This window comes from Juglans regia, chromosome 12 (genome assembly GCF_001411555.2).
Source record: "Juglans regia cultivar Chandler chromosome 12, Walnut 2.0, whole genome shotgun sequence".
NCBI lineage: Eukaryota > Viridiplantae > Streptophyta > Magnoliopsida > Fagales > Juglandaceae > Juglans > Juglans regia.
The window spans coordinates 5932725-5955627 of NC_049912.1; the positions used below are offsets into that span (position 1 = coordinate 5932725).

A 22903-nucleotide genomic window follows, 5' to 3' on the forward strand; every position below is an offset into this window, starting at 1 on the left:
CGGACCGGACCGGTTGATAAAAAAAATATAAAAATAATATTTATATTATTGTATATATAAGTTTTATACAAAATATTATATATATATATATTAATATATATAAGTTTTATATATTATATATAATTATAATTTTTTATGTGAAAGTTTTATATATAATTATATATGAAATAATTTCTTATTATAATTTATAAATTATTACATAAAATGTTAATACTAAATCACTAAAAGTTTATAACTAATACTAATATTAAATATATAGTTTATAACTAATACTAATATATAACTTATAATAAAAGTATAAAACAATATTTTTTATAAACAAATTTATAATGACAAATTGTGAAACTTACATTTTAAAAAAATCGAAAAACCGGACCAGACAGGACCGAAAACCGATAAAACCGGAAGTACCGGTTTAGGAGGGTAACCGGTGCGTAATCGGTTTTGAAAAATACAAAACCGGTACATATTGGTTCGGTCCTAAATTTTGTTCAAAACCGGACCGGACCGGACCGGTTACACCCCTACTCTCTGCATTGGATTGATTAGTGATGCCAATTTTCAAAATTTGACTAATATGGAACTTTTTTATTTTTAGTCAATCACTCAAAACTTAAAGTTTACGTTGGATTAATTATCACTCTCTCTATAATAATAAAATATTATTATTTATTATTATTAATATTTCTTTAATTAAATTATATAGATGAACATTACTTATATTATAATTTATTATAAGATAAGATTATTGCATTATTTTGTACTATATAAATAATTAATAAAAATTTTATTCATAATTTCTCATATTATTATAATTTTTGCATGATTATAGATAGACGTTTTATATTTTAAAAAATATTAAAAGAAAGATGATTAATATTATTTTATAAAAATATAATTAATAATAGAAAAATACATCATGATTCTACGGATGAAGTTAATGTAGGGATGAAATTACACTAAAGGGAAGGAAAATGGAAACACATTGAGTAATAAAATATTAGAATGAAAATGCTACAGTTTCCTTCATATATGACTCTAGAGATGAAGTTACTGTAGCTTATCTTCTAAATGAATTATGTTTAGTTAATTCAATATAACATAAATTTAGTTAAAATATGACTTTCACTGGCATTTGGCTAAACCAGTGTCAGTGCTCTAAGAGAGTATCAAGAACATGAAACCTTTTTCTTATTCTTTTGATAAATATCATATTTATATATCAATATATATATATATATATAATGTGTAGGATCATAATACAGGCAGTTGTTTATGCTCGAAACTAATATAGGAGTAGGCCTAATTGCACTCATGTTTTGGTATAACAAAAACAGCCACCTAATATGACATTTATCATTAGTTATTTAAACAGGTCATTGTCCCATTCATTTTCTGGTCTAAAACATCAATGTTGACAAATTATAGTTCTTGACATCATTGAACTCACCTGGCTCTTTCTAGAGAGCTCAAAACAGAGAAAAAAAAGAGGCAATACTAAGAAGAAAAACCCCTTAATAAAGTAATTTATAGTTAAGTAAAAAACAAGAAAAACAATCAAAGGCTACCTCACTTGACCATGATCAAATACACGATGAATCCAAGTCAGAGACACCAAAACAACAGGAAAAAGAAAAACTACGTAACAAAATCAAAATTGAAAAGGAAAAAAGCATTCACAGATAACATAATAATAATAATAATAATAATAAATGGTATAAAGCCGTCCTTGAAAGCTGAATCTTGCTCCGAAAGATCTATTAGCTGCCTCTAAAACATAATCTCATCGAACACTACAGACAGACCTCTCCCAACACCACGCGAGCCTCTCGATACTCCGGCGATTGAGTTCGGCACGCTTCGACGTCTTCTGGATCGGTTGGGGCTTGTGGGTTCTTGGGGAATGAGGAATTTGGATATGAATACGGATCTTTTCGACCCGAGGTCGGTGATGGACTCGGATTTCTCGCGGGGTCCATCGGCTGGGGAAGCCGATTTTGGGTTCGCTTTCAACGATAGCAACTTTTCCGACCGGGTGCTCAGGATCGAGATCGTGGCTGACCCGGCCGAAAATGGGCCCGATTCGGAGGGGTGCACCAGTATTGCCGATTGGGCCAGGCACCGGAAGCGGAGGCGAGAGGATATCAAGAAAGAAACAGGTAAGTATCTTTTTGGTTTCTATGGAAGTTTGAGCTTATTAGAGGAAATGCTCTGTTTATATTTATCGGAAGAATTGCAACTTGGAACAGGTTAAATGGCTAGTTGATTCTATGAGCTTCTGTTTGCTTAAAATAATTATCTTGTATTCTTTTGTATCTGGATGCGTGAACAAGATATTTGAAAATGAAGTCATAGATATTAGAAAGCTTAAAGATCTCCGTTTAATTTTCTATGTTTTCAATTTGGTTTGTAAGGAAGTTGTTTTTTATTTATTTATTTATTTTTTATTTTTATCATTTGATTTACTGGGTCTCTGTTTGGTTTTGTAGAAAGTTGCTCACACGAAGATACATTGAGATATCAATCCGTTGGGAATGTTGTTTTGGTTCTTGGAATGGATCCCCTTTTATGGTAGAACTGAATAAAAACTCAAGTCAACTGGCCGACTAACATAGTGTTATAGTGCCAGAGGTTATAGGAAATCATAAAACAATCTAGAACAATCAGTAATGCTTGTCTTTTCCCTTTTGATTCGATCATGGAGCATTACTTATTTTTTTTATTAAACAATTAAAAGGCACTAAACCAATCCTTAATTCCAACTAGTCTGGGCTGTTGAATTTCAACCTTTCTGCTACTTTGCTCTGCGAATTGTGGTAATGAGGTGTTTCCTTAGGTCTTGCTTTGTAGGATTTTTGAGAAAACAAGAAAGTTAGATGCTTCAATCTCCAGTGGATATTCAAGATCCGTTATCTCCTTTTCTCTTTCAATAACGGATTGAGACAAGATAACGGATCTCCTTGTCTCAATCTGCTGAGGAGGTGTGGCTTCGGTGATAGGTGGTGTAGTTGGGTGCAACATTGTGTATCTACTGCTCGGTTTTCTGTTTTAGTTAATGGCCAACCTTGTGGATTTTTTCAGAATTCGAGGGGCGTGAGACAAGGAGATCCGTTATCTCCTTATCTCTTTGTTTTAGTGATCGAGGCATTGAGTTGCATGTTGGAGGCGGCGGTAAGGGGAGGTTTTATTGTGGTTTTTTCAGTGGGTAATCCTAACACAAGTGCTTTTTCCATTTCCCACTTCTTGTATGCAGATGACACCTTAATTTTTTGTGATGCTGACAGTGGACAGCTTCAAGCTTTAAGGGCTGTTCTTTTGTGCTTTGAAGCTGTTTTGGGGCTCAAGGTGAGCTTGGAAAAGTCGGAATTGGTCCTGGTAGGGGCGGTGGATAATATCAATCATCTAGCAGGGTTGTTAGGGGTTCAAAGTGGCCTCTCTTCCTATGAAATACCTCGGATTACCTTTGGGAGCCTCTTTCAAAGCAAAAAATATTTGAGATGGTGTGGTAGAGAAAGTAGAAAAAAGATTGGCGGGTTGGAAGCAGCTCTACCTTTCAAAAGGGGGGAGACTAACTCTCATCAAAAGTACTCTCTCAAATCTTCCTACATACTTTCTCTCATTATTCCCTTTACCGGTGGGTGTGGCCAATCTGATCGAAAAAATGTTTAGGGCCTTCTTGTGGGGTGGCATGGGAGAAGAGTAGAAATTCCATTTAGTGAGCTGACAAAAAGTGTGCTGCCTGAAGGAGATGGGAGGCTTGGGGGTGCGTAATTTATTCCTTTTTAATAAAGCTCTCATTGGAAAGTGGCTGTGGAGATTCCAATCGGAAGGGGAATTGCTATGGAGATTGGGTATTGATCGGAAGTATGGTTGTGATTGAGGGGGTTGGTGTTCCAAGAGGGTAGGGGTACATATGGGGTTAGCTTCTGGAAATTTATTAGAAAATGGTGGAAGGTGTTTGTAAAACACATTGTTTTTGAGGTGGGAGAGGGTACAAGAATCAGCTTTTGGTTCGATGTATGGTGTGGTGAGAGAGCCTTATTTTCTATTTTTCCTGGAGTGTTTAGATTGGCAACAAATCAGCAAGCCTCTGTTTTGGATGTAATGAGTAGATTGGAATATGATCTTTTCCAGAAACACACAGGATTGGGAGGTCGATGAAATAGCTGGTTTTTACTGCTTTCTTTATTCCAAGAAGATAGGCGGAAATGGGTGAGATAAAATGTTGTGGAAACACTTTGGAAGCAGGAAATCCTCAGTTAAATCTATCTATAAGGCGCTGGTAGCACACCAGCCCAGTGGATTTCCTTGGAAGGGTATTTGGAGAGTCCCCGTACCCCCCTAGTTGCCTTTTTTACTTGGACCGCAGCTTTAGGAAAGATTTTGACGGCTGATAATTTAAGGAAACGTGGTGTGATTGTGATGGAGTGGTTCTACATGTGTAAAAGCAATGTTGAATCGATTGAGCATCTTTTTTTGCATTGTGAGGTGGCAAGGGAATTATGGGTGGATATTTTCAGCCGAGCTAGGTTGTCTTGGGTCATGCCCAAGAGTGTGGTGGATCTCTTAGCATGTTGGAATAGGAAGCATCCTTGCCCCCAACTAGTAGCGACGTGGAGGATGGTTCCTTTGTGTCTATCGTGGTGTATTTGGATGGAGTGCAATGAGAGGTGCTTCAATAACAAGGAGAGAATTGTGGGGGCATTATGGAAATTTTTTGTATTTTCTTAAGTCCTATGGTTTGCTGCTATTGTATTAAAGGGAGGGAATGCCCATGAGTTCTTGCTGTCTTTTCAACTTCCTAGAATGTAATTAGGTCTCTTTTGTATACTTCATGTGTACATGGGCTGTGCCTAGTTTAATTCAATCAATAAAGTTTCTTACTTATAAAAAAAACAAAAAAAAACAAAAAACAAAAAAACAAGAAAGTTAGACTTCTTTGGGTCATATGATTGCACTGAAAGGTACTTGAGAATTGATTTATCTATAATCCAGGGACTAGAGTTAGAAGAGATATGGCCTTAATAGTGTTTTATCCTTGTCATGTGAAACACTTGTCCTTCAACTTGACATTGTTATTGCTTTCTATGCCATTTGGTGACATGCATTTTGATATTGTTATGCTTGAAGTATCGAACATCTGAAAGGAAGTGTGCTGATTGAGGTTGAATAGTTGATTGTGTGACCCCTCTATGGTTAGAGCCCTAGCTCTCTATTTCATATCCAAATTTGGTCACTGGGTTATCATATTGTGTAGCCACACCTGAACTTCTGTACTGAACAGTTTAGTTGTAGGCCTAGGTTGGATGGACTATATTATTATTTAGAAGGTAGAGGCTATTTGGTTAGAAATATGGTTTGAGGAAACTGATGTTTTGCAGGTGGTGAAGCCCTATATGACGACAAGGTTGTGAACACAAATGGTTAATGTCGTTTTCTCAAGTTGGTTGGGATGTGTGAATGTTTTCCACGACTTTTATGCCAAAGAAAACTTTGAAAGTAGTCTTAGGGGATGCTTGGATAATGAGATGAAATGATATGAGAATTTTGTGAATAGTAGTGAAATGTTTTGTGAAAAGTAGTGAAATGGTTTGAGTGAAGATATTTTATTGGGTTTTGAGAAATAAGAGAGAAAAAGTTGAATAAAAATATTATAACGTTAAAATAATGTTAGAATATAAAACCCCTACGGGTTGGCTCAAGTGGTAAAGGCCTTGAGTTTAGGGGTATGCTCCCTTAAGGTATAAGGTTCAAATCCACTTGGATGCAAACAATCTCTAGGCGCCATCGGACTGGGGGATTTTTTCCTTGAATTGCTTGAGGTACACATGCGGAAAACTTCTTACTGAGGGCCTATGAACCCTCGGGATTGGTCGGGATGTTATTCCCGGACAATTGGGCCAATAAAAAAAATTGTTAGAATATTATTTGTTTTGAAATTTGAAAAAATTGTATTGTTTTTTGTATTTTGTATGGAAGTTTGAGAAAGTAGTAATGATTAGATGAAAAAGTTGAAGATATGATTTTTTTTACTACGGGGGAACCACCCCACTACATAGCCCTTAACTCACCCATGAAACTTAAACCCTCAAAAAGACTCGAACAACAACCCACTGCCATGGCCTCCCACTTAAATTGCAGTTTGATCGTAGGGGGAATCGAATCCATGAGCCACATGCACACAAGTTCGCCGTTACCACTTGGGCTACTCACCCTTGGGTAGATTTGAAATTAAAAAGTGTTTGTATTTGAGTGATGATTGGGAAGGAAATTATGATAAATTTTTAGATGAGATGAGATCATCTCACTTTCCAAACAAGCCCTTAATGCAATTGTTTTTGTCCCATTTCAAAGAGACCATCAAAGATTTTGACCTATTAGCCTCATAACTGGAGTTAATAAATTATTGTCAAATTTCTTGCTAATAGGTTAAAATTAGTGTTGGTGACAGTTATGTTCAAATCCCAAAATGTATTTGTTGAAGAACGTTGATTCTTGATTTTGCTTGGATTGCTACTGAATGTCTTGATAGAATGGTGTGACCTGGAGAGCCATGAGCCCAATTTTTTTATCAGTAAACCAAATTTCATTGATCATAAAAATAAGCAAGAGCCCAAGTATATGGAGAGCCAAGAGTGTATTGTAAATTAAATATAGGAAGGGACAAAGAGCATGCGAATTGGGTTTCTTGCTCAATATGTTGAGGTGCGACTTTGGGGAGAAATGATGCAATTGGATAGCTCATTGTAATTCCTCAATGTATTTCTCAATCTTGGTAAATGGTACTCCCATGTGGTTCCTTGTTGCATTCATGGCGTTGGGCTTTTTTGTGTGGAACTTGGTTGTGTTGGTGGTTTGGTTTGATGCCCAACCTGACAATAATCCGTTGCGGATTTTTGGTGGGTTTTAAATGAGGCTTGGGCGGTTTTGGCTCTTGATCCGACCCGACCAGCTTATTAGGGTTTACTATATATTGTGTAATTCTCTTGTATGACCGTCGCACTATATTTGCTTATCATCTGAAATAAAATCTTGTGTAGCTTCGTGAGCATAGGCATATTGTCAAACCACGTAAACTTTGTGTGATTGATTCCAAACAATTGGTATCAAAAGCCGGGTTCTGGTTTGAGCAAGAATGATAGCCGGAGAAGAAGTGAAGGTGTCTAGAATTGAGAAGTTTGACGACACAAATTTTGGGTATTGGAGGATGTAGATCGTGGTTTTTCTCTATGGGAAGAGACTTCATTTTCCTCTGTTGGGAAGAAGCTGGATAGCATGGAAGATGCAGATTGGAACCTATTAAATCGACAAGTTCCGAGTGTCATTCGATTGACTCTATCAAGGTCAGTTGCACATAACATTATCAAGGAAAATGGTAGAAGGTACGTTTGTTGTACAACATCTGAATGAGTTTAACACTATCACAAATCAATTGTCATCTGTTGAGATTAAGTTTGATGATGAGATTTAGACATTCATTTCGTTGGCCTCATTGCCGAATTGTTGAGAGGCCATGAGAATGACAGAGTAATTTTGCTTGAAAATCGAAGTTGAAATATGATGATATCCGATATTTGATTCTTGCCGAGGAGATGCGCATGAGAGATTCTAGTGAGACTTTGGGTTCAAGTTCTACCTCTAATATTGACACTTGGGGCAGAAGACATGGCAAAAACTCAAATAAGGGTAGGTGAAAAGAGAGAAGAAATAAGGATAGGAGCAAGTTAAGGTTTGGGCAACGAAGTACTTGCTGGAGTTGTGGCAAGACGGGTCACTTCAAAAGAAATTATAAAAGTCTGAAGAAGACTGAGAATGACGCTGCAAATGTGGTGACTGAGGAAGTTCAGGATGCTCTACTTTTTGTGGTTCATAGTCTGGTGATTTGGTGTTTGAGTCGGGAGCCTCATTTCACACCGCTTCACATCGATAAATTATGTAGAATTATGTTGCTGTTGACTTTTGACTTTTGTAAGGTGTAATTGGCTGATAGAGAAGCTAGATGTTGTGGGATTGGGATATGTGTGCATTATACTTCCAAACAGAAATATGTGGACTTTGCAGAAAGTCAAACATGTTCTCGAGCTGTAGAAAAACCTGATTTCTATTGGACAACTTGATGATGATGCTAATTCGATAGTTTTTTTGGGTGGTATATGGAAGGTTACAAAAAGAGCGATGGTTTTTGCTCGTGGTCAGAAAATCAGTCTTTGTATATGACATTGGGATCAAACGATATGATTGCTCTCACTGAAGCTGAGAATAATGCAGAGCTATGGTACCATAGGCTTAATCATATGGGATGAAGGCACACCTATCAAAGGAAAAGCTAGCAGAACTGAAATTGGTTGATCTTAATATGTGTGAACAAGGACCATCAATGAGAAAGCTAGGAGCATGAGGTTACATGTTGGGTTGCAACCAACATTCTGGGCAGTTGTAGTTAATACTGCAGTTTATCTGATTAACCATGGTCTATCAACTCCTTTAGAGTGCAGATTGATTCATGTTGGTTAACCAGTTTATCTGATTGGTTTATCTGAGGAGGTTTGGAGTGGGAAGGAGGTGAAACTTTCTCGCTTGAAAGTTTTTGGTTGTGTTTCTTATATTCATATTGATTTTGGTGCTTGCAGCAAGCTTGATGCCAAATCAAGAGAGTATTTCTTCATTGACCATGGAGATGAGTCATTTGGCTTTCGCTTTTTGAATGATCATAATTGGAAAATCATCAATAGGAATGTGATTTTTAATGAGAAAGTCATGAACAAGGACAAGTCTAGTGTAGTAGTGGATAGCTCCCATTCCTATCGTTCCACGAAGCAGAACAAAAGTTTGAGGGACATAGAGGGTGAGCCTAGTGCTCCCATTCCTATTGTTCCACAGTCAGATGTAGAGCTGTGTATGGCTACAGTTGCTGTTCACAAGTCATCTAGGACTACTAGACCTCCACAATATTTTTCATCCACCTTGAATTATATTCTGTTGACTGATGGTGTGAGCCATAGAGATGGACTCTCTGTTAGCAGTGAAAGATGAGATGGACTCTTTGTTAGGGAACCAGGGCTAACTAAACTTCCAGCAAGGAAAGTTTTGCACAAAAAGTGGGTATATCAGTTAAAGACAACCTAATGGCAAAAAGAGTTATAAAGCTAGATTCGTTGTGAAAGGGTTTCAATAGAAGAGAGACATTGATTACTCTGAATGTTTATGTCCAATTGTGAAAATTACAACAATCAGGTTAGTATTGAGAATGAATGATGGCTACAGAGAATTTACATCTTGAGTAGTTGGATGTGAAAACAACATTTTTTCATGGTGCACCAGCCAGAGGAGTTCACAGTATAAGGAAATGCGAGTCTCATTTGCAAATTAGAGAAGAGCTTGTATGCCTGAAGTAAGCTCCGAGGCAGTGGTACAAAAAGTTTGACAACTTCATGCATAGTTTTGGTTACATTAGATGTTAGGCAGACTATTATTGTTATGTTAGGCATTTTGACAATTATAATATTATTCTATTGTTGTACGTAGATGATAATGCTTATTGCAAGGTCCAGTAGTGAGGAGATCAACAATTTGAAAAAATATTGTCAAAATAGTTTGCAATCAAGGATTTGGGAGTTGCAAAGCAAATCCCTGGCATGAGAATTATCAGAGACAGAGTCGACGGCACATTGAGACTTTTACAGGCAATGTATGTTAGAAGAGTGCTCAGTAGGTTCAATATGGACAAAGCTAAACTAGTGGGCACACCTTTGGGAACTCATTTCAAACTTAGCAAGGAACATCTCCAAACTTTGATAATTTGTATTTACTCATTGGCTTAGAGTTAGACACTTATCTTGTAATTATATCCATTGCAAAAAATATTGAAGGCTGTCAATTGATGCTTTATGAGATTTTTCTTTTCATCAAAGGTCATAATTTTAGTTGTTAACAACTCAAAGAGATCACATCAAAGATCATAGAAAGTTTATATTCAAACCAAAAATAGAAAATTCAATCTGCAAAAGGCTTGTAACTCCTTGTAAAGTGGTAGATTTTACAGTCTTCAAATCAATGATGTCAAACTCAGTAACAGCAGCAATGTGCTTTTAATTTGCTAATAGAATTCAATACTACTCTCTTAGCTAGCTCTCTGCTGAAGTCAATAGAAAACTCTAAGATCACATGCATTTTGATTCAGATACCAGAAAGCAAAAATGAAATGTTGATCGGATCACATGGTTTCTGCGAGTATGTATATATATATATATATATATATATAAGAGTAATACATTGGAGTTGATCACAAGAGAAAGAGGCAGATGTGTTCAATCTCTAATTAATTACTTGTCTAATATTCTCATGCCACAACTTCCCTCTTGAAAAAGACAAATGAATGAATGGAGAGATAGATTCTTCTGCACACGAAAAGCTAGCAAATAAGATCAAGAATCATGCATATAATGATTTTTTCTCACAAGAATCATGCATATTGATATTAATGCTCATTCGATTCAATAAAGATTCTTACTTATCAAAAAGATATATTGATATTAATGCTACAACAATAAAGTAATAGCTCTGTTACTTGAAATCTTATTTCTTTTATGTTCAGATATGCACCATGCCAACATATAGCTTAAAGCAACTTTTATTCAATGGTGTGAAGTCGAATGCTAGAAAGCTCATTTAAGATGAACAAATGATTTTAAAACTCCTTTGCTTTATGAAATGATTTCCACGCCTTGTTTTACCTTTTGGTTGATATATCCTAAAAGCCATATACTGATGAAAGGATCAGTTTATCAAAGCTTCAAACATCCAAATGACAAACCCATACACTGATGAAAGTAAGTGAACCCACAAAAGCCGATTGTATCAAGGGTTGACAGCATCCAGGCCTCTGATTTCTAGATGGTGAAAGAAAACCAAGCAGATCAAAAAAATTACAGAGGATAGATGGTGGGTTTTGACCTGTGCAGATGAAAAGTCTGAACCCGTGAGCCAGGGCTGCCACCACTATCCTTGTCAGCCTCGGCTAGAGCTGCTTTGAGAGCTTCAGGATGTGCAAACTCACCCGGAGATCCAACGGCAATCTGAGAAGAAATAAGGAAGTGACAAATTGGAGGGGAAGGAATAGAGCAGTGACAAATGGAGGGGAAGGAATAGAGCAGTGACAAATGGAGGGGAAGGAATAGGCAGTGACAAACAGAAGGGAACGGAGGCGATGGTGAATGAAGGATGACAATGACGAAGAGAAGTGGGGGCTAGCAGGCTAGGGTTCCATAGCTTTGATATCGGTTCATTGTGGGATCTTGGAATGGGGATGGGCACACTATTTCTCTTCAATCCTTTAGTATGTTGTCATGCAAACCCTAAATTCATTTTCAGAACTAACATCACTGTTCTTATGTTAGAAGGCAGTATCTGATGAGAAGACAAACTTGGCTACTTCTCAATTGCTTCCGGTTTGGTAATTTAGAGAATGTCGACAGTTTGACAAATATTCTTTATTTTAGGATTTCTTCTCTACCTAGTTAATCCCCCTTTCCCGTAAGGATAGGAATGCTACAATTTCACGTAGTACCAGGTAATAAGAGATCTATAAATGTAAATACCTCAACCATACTATAAATGTGAATACCTCAAACCGTATTTCTTTTTTTAAGTAGTAAAGCAGAACGTAGCAATTTTAAGCAATTGAAAACAAACGATACTTCAGTGCAGAATTTACCTCCGAAAGAATGCTTAATCACTTTAAACATTCGTATCATGCATATCAAATCAATGCTTATCATATTAATCTAGCCTTATTACTGATCTAAAAAAAATCTATACTTGTTTAATGGCCATTCACTTTAACCCACTTGTGTGTAAGGTTGTCCACCGAGCTCACCTCCTGTGGCCACAAGGGGCACCACTATACTATTGGATGTTGTCATCCTAGGTGTACCACACATTTTCAATGTTCTTTAGTGTTGCTTGCACACCAATTCATAACTTTGCATCAGTATCAAGCATCATTACATGGCCAACATATAAGCCTTCATAACATGCCTTCTATTATCATTTCTTTCCTCATAACCTTCATATCGCAACTTTTTTCATAACATTTATAACATGAGCATAATCATAAATCTCTTAGCTTTTATATCAGAACATTGGTATAATTTCATAATGTAAATATAATCATGGTCATGACATAATAAACAGCACATGCACCATGTCATCATCAAACTTTACTTGCATAACATATCATATCATAGGTGCATAAAAAATGGTTTACATGAAACACTAACGATATCATAGCATATAGCTTAAACAACACTTTTGCCTACTTAAAAAAAGCTTAAATAACACTTTTCAATTACAGAACATTTTACTGTACTCATTAAAGGCATGATCATGTATACTTACCTCATTTTCTTAGTCCGATAAAAAAACGGTTGCTCCTGATAATTTCTTTTGAGTCTTTTATTCATGCTTTTGTAAGTAGAAACAGATCTGGTTTCCATTATCTGATGCTTTGATGTCCATAGAAAATAGCTCCTCTGTTCATGGATGATCACACATACTGATAAAAAAGGTAGTGAGCGTTAACTTGCTTTCATGCATCACAATGTGCTAAACCTAACACCACTCACCTCAACTATTCTCCAATTGATAGGTCTCTAAAAAGGTTACTTAGGGTCACTTAGTTGAATTGCTGCTGTCAATCGCTACACACTTGGTTTCTTGGCTAAATGACAAAGGGGCATGTGCTGAAATTTCCAGTAAACATAATGGTGACTTTAGGGCCCTCTAATATGTGTCTTGTGGGTGTACTTTCTAGAGTTTGTTACCGCTTTAAGGCCTCATGTTTGGTCTGAACTTAGGCTCTGACAGTAAATGTGATACTCCATATTGAGTGAATATAGGTGGTAAAATAGGATCCTACATTGCTTGGGAGGGAGAAATTACTACTTTTTATAATGATTCCAATGGGTTCTAATTGTACTATTGACTAATTCTTTTGAACTATGACCCAGATATCGCTTGGGTTTTCCTAAGGTCATTGCAAATGGCATTAGAGCCAATCCCAACTAGAAATATGGAACTATGAGCCATGCCACCTATAATACAATGGCCCAACAAGGACATCAGGAATTTGTGGGGGGAGGGAGATTGCGAGACCATATTGAGTGAATATAGGTAGTGAATGGAATCCTGCATTGTTTGGAATGGAAAAGTTCTTGCTCTTTATAATGATTCCAAGGGCCTCTATTTGTACTATTGACTAATCCTTTTGGAGTATGGCCCAAATGGCCTTAGGCTTTCTTTGAGGTCTCAAAATGGTGGTGCGTGTGCATGACTGTTCTACAGGTATGTGGTTGTGGAGTTTTACCTCTTATAACACCAAGGTTCTGTCCTAATACCCGAGGGGTTTGAGTCACTCCAAGGGTGACTTATTGAGGCCAAAACTTTGGCCTTAAGTTTGTATCACAGTTCCTAAAAAGAGTCCAAACAGCAAACACTTCGAGGTCAGTGTTTCAGAATTACCTACAATGGCTCACTCTTGCCTTTAACTAAATGTATGAAAATTATACCACATTTAAACTGCATAGCTCATGAAGTCTATGATCATGGGTGTGATCATGCTGAGACGTGAATTTTAAACTGTAAACACAAGGAAACCAGCTTATTTCGTTCTTGGACAGCATGTATAAAATCTAACACTAAATAACAAAAATCTTGCTTCTATAATGGGTGTATTGTACATCTATCATAGTATCACACTTATATATGTTAGAAACCACGCCTGAACAAACCTTTACCTAGCCTCCAAAAGCCTTGAACCATGAATCAAATGATAGAATCTGTCCGCTTGCGTTTCCTAGACAAAACTCGGCCTTTTGCATTATCTAGCCTCGGGGTTCTGTGTTTCAACATACAAAAACAATGAATAGATTAGATGTGTAACAGATAGGAAATTTCTAGTTCTAGGGTGATTGCTTGAGAAGACTAACCTTGGATCGACTTAGAGATTGCATAAAGAGTTGCAGCCCCTAGAGATTAATAAAACTTGAAAGAGGTGCTGTAGGAGTGCGAAAGAAGCAGAAAACTGAGTGTTATCACACTGATTTAGTTGCTGGATGGTAGTCTTGGACTTTCTCTAAAAAATTGAAGATAAGAACTCACCTAAATCACCAAAGGGTGCCCAACAGATAGGATTTTGTTAAGGGAGGAAAAGGCTGCGAATTTTTATGAAATCCTTTGATTTATGAAATCCTTCGAGTTGTAGGGGCTGAAAAGGGACAATATCATAGGGGGAATTATGGCTGAGTTGAAATAATGAGGTTGAGGGTCCTCTTTATAAGAAAAAGAAAAAGTTCCGCTTTTCTTGGGTTGCATTAAAGCTGAATAGGGCTTTAAGGACTTCTAGGAAGCTTCCTTTGATGGTTTTTAAGAACTCGTTCACTTTCACAGAACTCTTCATCTCATCTCATCTAATCATTCAATTTTTTCATATTTCCAGATAAAATAAAATAAACAATTCAACTTTTTCAAATCTCAAAACAAAAATAATATAATAATCTTTTATTTAACTTTCAACTTTTATCTCAACTAATCTCATCTCATCTGCGAAAACAAACGAGGCCTAAGAAGGCATGAGTTCTGGGTTTTAAGAATTCCTATTTGAGGAAGTTTCCTACTCCTATAAATAACCGTCCAGATAAAAATCAACTCAATTTTGGAAAGTTTTACCACTTGCCTATCATAACAATCAGCACTTAATACAACCAATTAAATCTTTAAAACAGTCAAACAGAAGCTAAAATCAGGAAATTTAAGACAAAATTCGAAATGATTCAAACCAGAAAAATCCCTAATTTCAAAATCATAGGTGCTCGAGTATGACATCCTTTTTGGAAAGTTGACAATCTCTCTCTCTCTCTCTAGTTTCTAATACCATTATCTTTCTACTGTTAATCTTTCTATTTATCAATAAGGTGTTTCTCTTTTATACGTCTTGTGTACTTGGGCTATGCTTATTGTTCAGATCAATATAATTTCCAATTACCTATCAAAAAAATGTTCATGTGTATCTCTTGTATACTCTGTATTTAGTAAAAACATGCTTCTCAATAGCTTGGGATTATGATTTATTGATGGTGGAAAATTTATCCAAAAGATCGATTGTTGGTGTAGCATGCATGCTTATCTTTATAATTTATTCCATCTAATGTCACTGTGTATGCTTGTTTGCTGTCTTGCCTAATTATTGCTTGGTGGTTACCATCTGTTTTACAGTTCTGGATCTCACTGCATGCCCTGAGGAGCAAATTTTGAACTGTAACCAGCCTGATATGGATGATGGTGCAGGCTGTGAAAACCCAGATGAGGAAGTAGATGCAATGAGTGAAGAATCACGTTCAGGTAAGTATCAATCTTAAATAGAATGGTCCCCTTTGGTGGTGTTTTTTTATTCAAATAAGTATATATTTCATTTGAATTGATACCCTTCTGTTTACAACTTCACCAACTGCAATATCATCCATACATAACCTAATGGGGTGAGGCGAAGAGTGTTTTTGCGTAAATTGTTCATTTTCTTCTTAATCTAAGAACTTAATCAGTGGATGTGTTTCAAGCATGCTCATTTTTCTTGTAGGTGATGAAGCTGGAAATAGCAACGATTCTAGTTGGATCACGGATTGTCCTGCAGTTTTAAGAGTTAAAACATTACATATTAGCTCTCCTATTTTGGCAGCCAAAAGTCCGTTCTTCTATAAGGTATAGGTTAGATATTACCTCAAGTGGTTTTACATACGGTTACTTGTGATGCTTGCTGGATGGTCTTTCATTTCCTTTTATTTATTGTAGTTATTCTCAAATGGGATGAGAGAGTCAGAGCAGCGACATGTAACCCTTACCATCAATGCCTCCGGTATAAAGAAATATCATAAACATCCTGTTTTCTCACAACCATTACCTTCTTGTTTGTGCATGACTAATTCAACTTACAACCCTTTTACTTTTCCGCCCTGGAACAGAAGAGGTTGCCCTCATGGAGCTACTGAATTTTATGTACATCAATACCTTATCCGTCACGACAGCTCCTGCTTTGCTGGACGTTCTTATGGCTGCAGACAAATATGAGGTCGCCTCTTGCATGAGGTATTGCAGTCGACTATTGCGGAATATGCCAATGACACCTGAGTCTGCATTGCATTATCTTGAGCTTCCTTCCAGTGTTTTAATCGGTGAAGCGGTCCAGCCATTGACTGACACTGCAAAGCAGTACCTTGCTGCCTACTATAAGGACATCACCAAGTAAGTTCTACTTAGTACACTATGCATTGGATTTTATTTTCCGGTCTTCCCTCTTGTCGGTTCTATCAGGGATTGATAGCATTGGATTTTACTATGAAGAGCTAAAGTAGGTCACACGTTACCCTTGCATATGTCGTTATCGACATTTTGAAACATTTTTTGTGCTCAACTATTTTCTTAGTGATGTCTGTGATTGGGTTTTGCTGTCGTAGTTCAAAATGGGATACTGCTGTCACATTGGGATTTTTCTTGTTTGTCTGTCCTTCAAATTGAATCATGTGAATAACAATTATGATGCCAGCTGAAGACTTTTGAAGCATCCTTTTCATAAATTATCCTCTTATTTCATGTGTCATGCTATTCTCTCTTGTTTTTCATGTTGGTTACATGAATAAAATCACATATTTTGCAGTCAGCTGTTGGGCCATAAACTTATCCTTAGTTTTAACAGTCGACCTTGCAATATCTACCTATATCTTTGGCTTGATTAAGCTAGAGAAATTGATCCTTCCGTTGTGAAATCATTTAAGATGTAATACGGTATTATAGCAAAGTTGACCCACACAACCATTGGCAAGGTTAACATGGCATAATGATTAATTAAGCACAACTGTTCTCACCTCAATTCTTTTAATTCTCTTTTAATTGCTGCTGCTGCTGCTTCTGTTGTTTGGTGTCTTCATCATTAGTCAAATTAAATGTGATTTGTCTTCTGGGAGGCAGCTTACGAATGAGATTTTCTGATTTTGCTCTTTTGTCCAGGTTCCAGGAAGAGGTGATGGCCTTGCCCCTTGCTGGAGTAGAGGCAGTATTGTCCAGTGATGATCTCCAGGTTGCATCAGAGGATACTGTGTATGACTTTGTGTTGAAATGGGCTAGGAATCAGTACCCAAAACTGGAGGAGCGGAGAGATATCCTTGGCACGCGCCTGGCACGCTTCATTCGCTTCCCTTTCATGAGCTGCCGGAAGCTTAGGAAGGTTTTAACCTGTAATGATTTTGATAATGAGGTGGCAACCAAACTCGTAATGGAGGCCCTCTTTTTTAAGGCCGAGGTGCCACACCGCCAACGCATTCTGGTTGCAGAAGAGTCCACCACCCCAGCCCGTCGCTATGTGGAGCGGGCCTACAAGTACCGCCCTGTCAAGGTGGTAGAATTTGAACTTCCCAGACAGCAGTGCGTGGTTTACCTGGACCTGAAGCGGGAAGAGTGTGCAAATTTGTTCCCTTCTGGACGGGTGTATTCACAGGCATTTCATCTGGGTGGCCAAGGGTTCTTCCTGTCGGCTCACTGCAACATGGACCAGCAGAGCTCTTTCCACTGCTTTGGGCTGTTTTTAGGGATGCAGGAAAAGGGGTCAGTGACATTTGCAGTAGACTATGAATTTGCAGCAAGATCAAAACCAACCGAGGAATTTTTCAGTAAATACAAAGGCAACTACACGTTCACCGGGGGCAAGGCAGTCGGCTACCGAAACTTATTTGCCACACCATGGACTTCCTTCATGGCTGAGGATAGTCTCTACTTTATCAATGGAGTCCTCCATCTCAGAGCTGAGCTTACCATCAGGCACTGACTCCTCCCCGCAATTCCTGTTTCTTAAAGCTGTAGGTTGATTTGCCTTCTAATTGGTGGGCCTAACCTTTTCTTTGTTTTGTTTTCCCAGCACATTTTCTCCCAAATGCTTGTAATAAACCAGGCATTACACTCCTCTCGAGATACTTTCTGTAGCAGATTGTTGAGTGATGATTCCAAATAATTCTCTCGTTCTGTGTCTGCTTGTGCGGTAGAAGGAACGAGGGTAAAATGTAAATAGGTTTGAGTAGGTTGCAGAATCAATACCGTTTTCGAGTTCTGTTTTCCTTTCCTTTTCTTTTCTTCTCTTCTATTTTTTTTTTTTTCATTTTTTTTTACTGGAACTGTGTGACAGCGTGAGTGTTACATCAAAATTAGTACTTCTGTATTGAGTGAGAGCATGGAAAATTCAAGTGCCTCGTCTATGCAGTTCAAATCCTAATATCCTATTTCTGCACACAAGATTTTGCTTAACTTCAATGAAAAATGGAATGATGAATAGATTTTTTCTTATATTAAAGAGGGGAAAAAAAAAGTAAATCTAGAATACAACTTCCTGATAAATTTATGAGTTTAAATGAATGAATTGATTAATCGGCTAATATTAATTATAGAACTTGTATAATATAAGGAATGCTGCATCTTATATTCACATGTACTCGAGGACTTTGTTTAAGAAGTAAACCACTTCATCCGGTCCCATAGATTGCATGCGTGCTGCATGAATAACTATAAACACAACTCCCCAAATTTCACACACGTACACCTCCACTTGGTTCCACAAAGCAAGCAATTCATGTAGGCATGTGCATTTGGGCCTTTTTTTTTTTTTTTGGCCCGGTCTCCAAAAAATCGGATTCATCCATGCGGGTATCCGGATTTTGTATCGCCCCTATCTAGATGTAGGTGCGGTTATATAATGTGAGTTCTAAATTAATTCCCAGTATTTGTAACCAGATTCTACTTATAAAAAAAATTTACCTTATAAATAAAACGATCAAAACGATCTTTTATGTTTGTAGTATTTTTCTTTAAAATGGTTTTTTGGCAAATCTGGATATCTTGTTACAATTCGGGTAACCATATATCCGGAATTTTATAACCGGATATCTACCCAAGTTATAAGCATGTTAAATTGGGTGGGTACTTGGATCGCATTATAAACCCGGATGCAGATCCAGATATAATCGGGTACCTAGATCCACATTTGGATTTACTCCCCTAAATTCAAGGACTTTTAGAAAAGTTCGAAACCTACGATACAACTTTGGCCAAAGAGAAAGACGTTGAAGAATCCTAATTCAATTTAGTTTTTATGTTTTAATATTTTTTTACTTATCTATTGTCTTTTTTTTTTTCCTTTCCTACTAGGACTGAACAAAAATCTAAAAATCTGACTCTACTAAAAAAAAAAGGGATTTGAAGTCGGACGTTTTTTCATTTTTCAATTGGATTCAGAGGTGTCGCCAGACCAACTCCAACTCCAACTTTATGCTCCAACTCCGATTCCGATATTGTATATATATTATAAAAGTATGTATTTATCTATATACATATAACTATAACTTATATAGTTAAATTCAATAATATACTAGTATGAGCTAATTATTATAAAATAATATACTTATACTATAATATAAATAGACTAATAATAGTCTAGTATATGTAAATATCATAGTATTATTACCATACATAATATAATAACATATAATTAGACACTAAAAATAAGTATAGTTTTGAATTAATTTAGATATTAGTATAGAGTTTATATAATTAAATTAAAGAATAATAATATACTAATAATCAATGTGATAATTGTTAAAGAATAATATTAATAGATTAATAATCAATTATATATACACACTACTCATCATAGTATTACTATCATACATATTAAATGTGTTAAGGTAGGTGAAACTTGACTAACTAATAGTGAATCATGTATCATGTATAATGTATATATTGTAGGACTATTAATTTCTTATCTAGATTCTAATATAGTAGTATGTAACTAGAAAAATGATGGTGTGTAATTGTATATACAGAACAATTGTTAGTAGTTATAGATGATAAATTACACATAACTTAATACTAGTAAATTAGTACTTGTTAATTTTGCATGATTCAATACAAATTAATTTAGTGTTTACAAGAACTAGAATTTTTTTTTTTTTAAAAAAAAAAAAATAAGGGTTTGAACAAAAATTAAATTTAGGGTTTCAATTTGGGGTTTAGGAAAAAAAACAGGGTTTAGAAAAAAAAAAAAAAAAAAAAAAAAAGAAAAGAAAAGAAAAAGAAAAAAACCCCAAAATCACACACAGCCAAGCCCAAAGAGCGCCCTAGCCCATTTTAGCTGAACCAGCATCGTTTAGGTGATATAAAACGGCGTTGTTGCGATTGTAAGATAAGTGTCTCAACCCATTAAATAAAACGGCATTGTTTTGTATCTTGACTTCTAATCCTAACCCCCCTTTTGCTATAAACTTCCGTAATTCCATTGCACTTCTCTCTCTCTCTCTCTCTCTCTCTGTCTCTCTATCTCTACCTCGATCTCTATCTCTCTCAGCTCTTGTTTAATCTGAGTATTAGGGTTTGTATTGTTCAAAATATGATTGGTTTTAGGTGATGTGTATGCATGTGTGTCAGTGTGTGTCTAAAATGTACATGTATGTGTATGTTTGACTCCGCTCTAACAAATCGGAGCCGGAGTCAGAGTTCAGATTCAAACTCCAACAAAGTCAGAGTCAGAGTTGGAGTCGACATTAGGAGATACAAACTCTGATTGAGTTAGTGCTCAATCCTATTTCCCACTCTTCTTTTTATCCTTCAGTCGGCATTGGCTATGTGTTTCCAATTTAAAATAAGAGTAATTCTAGATATAGTTCTAGGGTGTGCAAGCCCCGCTAACTCCTTTTGAAGAAAAAGTGGGGTCCACTATTAAAAAAAGATTTTTCATGTGGGTCTAAGATTTTCTCACTTTTTTTAAAGGGAGTGAGCGGGTCTTGCACGCCCTAGGATTACAAATATTATTTCTCTTAATATAAAGAAAAGAATGGTAAAATGATAAAGTTAAGTACACAGCAAACAAGAGAGACAATAAAATCATACAACCTATTTTCACATGTAGAACTACCTTCATAATGGGTTTTAGGTTAAATTCAGATCATACTCAAATTTATTGTGTTTTATAATTTCATAGCTCTCGCAACTGAAATTCCCTTTCTTCATCCCTTTTAAATATGGATGCATTCTTTCTTTGTGGTGGAGAAAACTTCAAAGTGATTGGTTCCAGTGCCTAGCCAATATATAGACTCTTGCATATAGAAGTTCATCCTCAATTACTAATAGCTCTCTCGCATACAAATGGACTGAGTTTTTACCCCTCGCAATGAGATTTGTTTCAATGATTACGGTTAGTCTCTCAATCCAATGAAGCATGGGATCAATATAATAAATAATATTTTTATCTACACTTTTCACTTTTCTTTCTTGTTTAATGTTTGATAGATCAGTGTGTCAATAAGCTTAAAATTGCCTCATTCGTAGTGGAAGAAATCGGAGAGAATGATTATAACTATACATTCTTCAAGGCAAAAGCATTGAGGAGATTAGAGACATAGTTCCAGAAGTTGTCCAAGCAGTAAAGTGTGTTGTTAAAGTAAGTTTAGTTCCTTCTTACTTTTGGTATTGAAGTTGCTTGATGTGATTAGTAATTCCTATTGGAAGCAGAGAGTCATTGGTTATAGTATTGCCCGAGTGGTCGACCTTGGAAACTTCCCAATACATTGTTTCCCAATCCAGCTTTTAACATTTCAAACAAATAATGTTATGATGAATTTCACTCTTTGAAGTGGTTGAATAAGTTTTCAATACAGCATAATGAGTAACTGAAACAAGTTGTTGAAGATTTGAAGGGAAAAAAAAATCCTATTCTCATTATAATGTATAGTGATTATTATAATGTATAGTGTTGGAGGCTATTATGACTTTAGCATATATGGAAAAAGTGTACGAGCTCCGAGTGTACCTATTGGTCCTAATTCAAATGAAATTAAGAGTGTTCATCCGGGTTCTGGACCGGATTTCTGAGTATACCTGGCCCGGAACCCTGGCTTCAAAACTGGGCCGGGTTTTGGCCCGGGTAATGACTCGGGCCGGAACCTAGATGAATCCGGGTTTTTACAACCCAAAAATCCGAGTTCCAGCTTCAACCCGATGGTTTTTTTTTTTTTTTATATAAAATCATATAGTATCTAATTTTTTTCAGGAAAAAAAAATAAATGCTCAAAAGCATTTTTTTTTAATCTAAAAGCCTATATTACTGAAAAGTTGGTAATATATATATTTAATTTGAAATTAGATGATCTTGTACATGTAATATATTCCAGTATGATAATACTACTGTTAAAAGTGATCGATCAAGTAGTAGTACTTCTAACCTCTACTACTTTTAACCTTCCATGGCCATGCATTATCATGTAAAATGCATGCAATAATGCAATTCACTACATATTAAATTACATTACATTATATTACAAAATACAAAATTACAAAATGCTCAATTGAAAGTTTGAAACTGCCATCTATTCAGCTGCTTTTGTGTCCTTGAAATGTTTACTAATTGCATCTGCACGTCATGAGAAATTAGGGAACCTGAAAAAATAAATTTTTTACTAATTACAAAATATAAATTGCTATGAACATAGTTTGCTTACATATTGGCATCAATTTTCTTTCAAATGAAGGCATAAATGCACATTCATGAACATAGTTGCTAGATAAACATCTACATGCAGATTTTCCATACTAAAGTTAATAGCACATTTAGATGCAAGAACAACACTCTATAGATACTTGTCATCAAGCTCTGCTAATAGATGTGCACTGAATTTGTCCTAGGAAACCATAACTACCTGAGGTGAAGTCTTTAAATAAACACCAAGTACTAGTGATGTATACAAGCAATCAAAATAACAGGCATATACACTAACAATATCTCTTAAAAAGAATGATAATTTAATCAACATGCAGCAAT

The 22903-nt window shown here is 36.1% G+C and overlaps 1 protein-coding gene across 1 annotated transcript; it reads left to right on the top strand.

The window, feature by feature from the left end:
- The first annotated feature begins 1737 nt into the window (after window positions 1-1737).
- Window positions 1738-18161, top strand: LOC109002697 (BTB/POZ domain-containing protein POB1-like). The gene is made up of 7 exons (XM_018980545.2): window positions 1738-2159; window positions 15271-15396; window positions 15632-15753; window positions 15844-15907; window positions 16014-16293; window positions 17056-17862; window positions 17960-18161. Exons 1-7 carry the CDS (start codon window positions 1904-1906, stop codon window positions 17982-17984), a joined length of 1680 nt encoding a protein of 559 aa, XP_018836090.1. The 5' UTR covers window positions 1738-1903; the 3' UTR covers window positions 17985-18161.
- Window positions 18162-22903: the final 4742 nt, after the last annotated feature.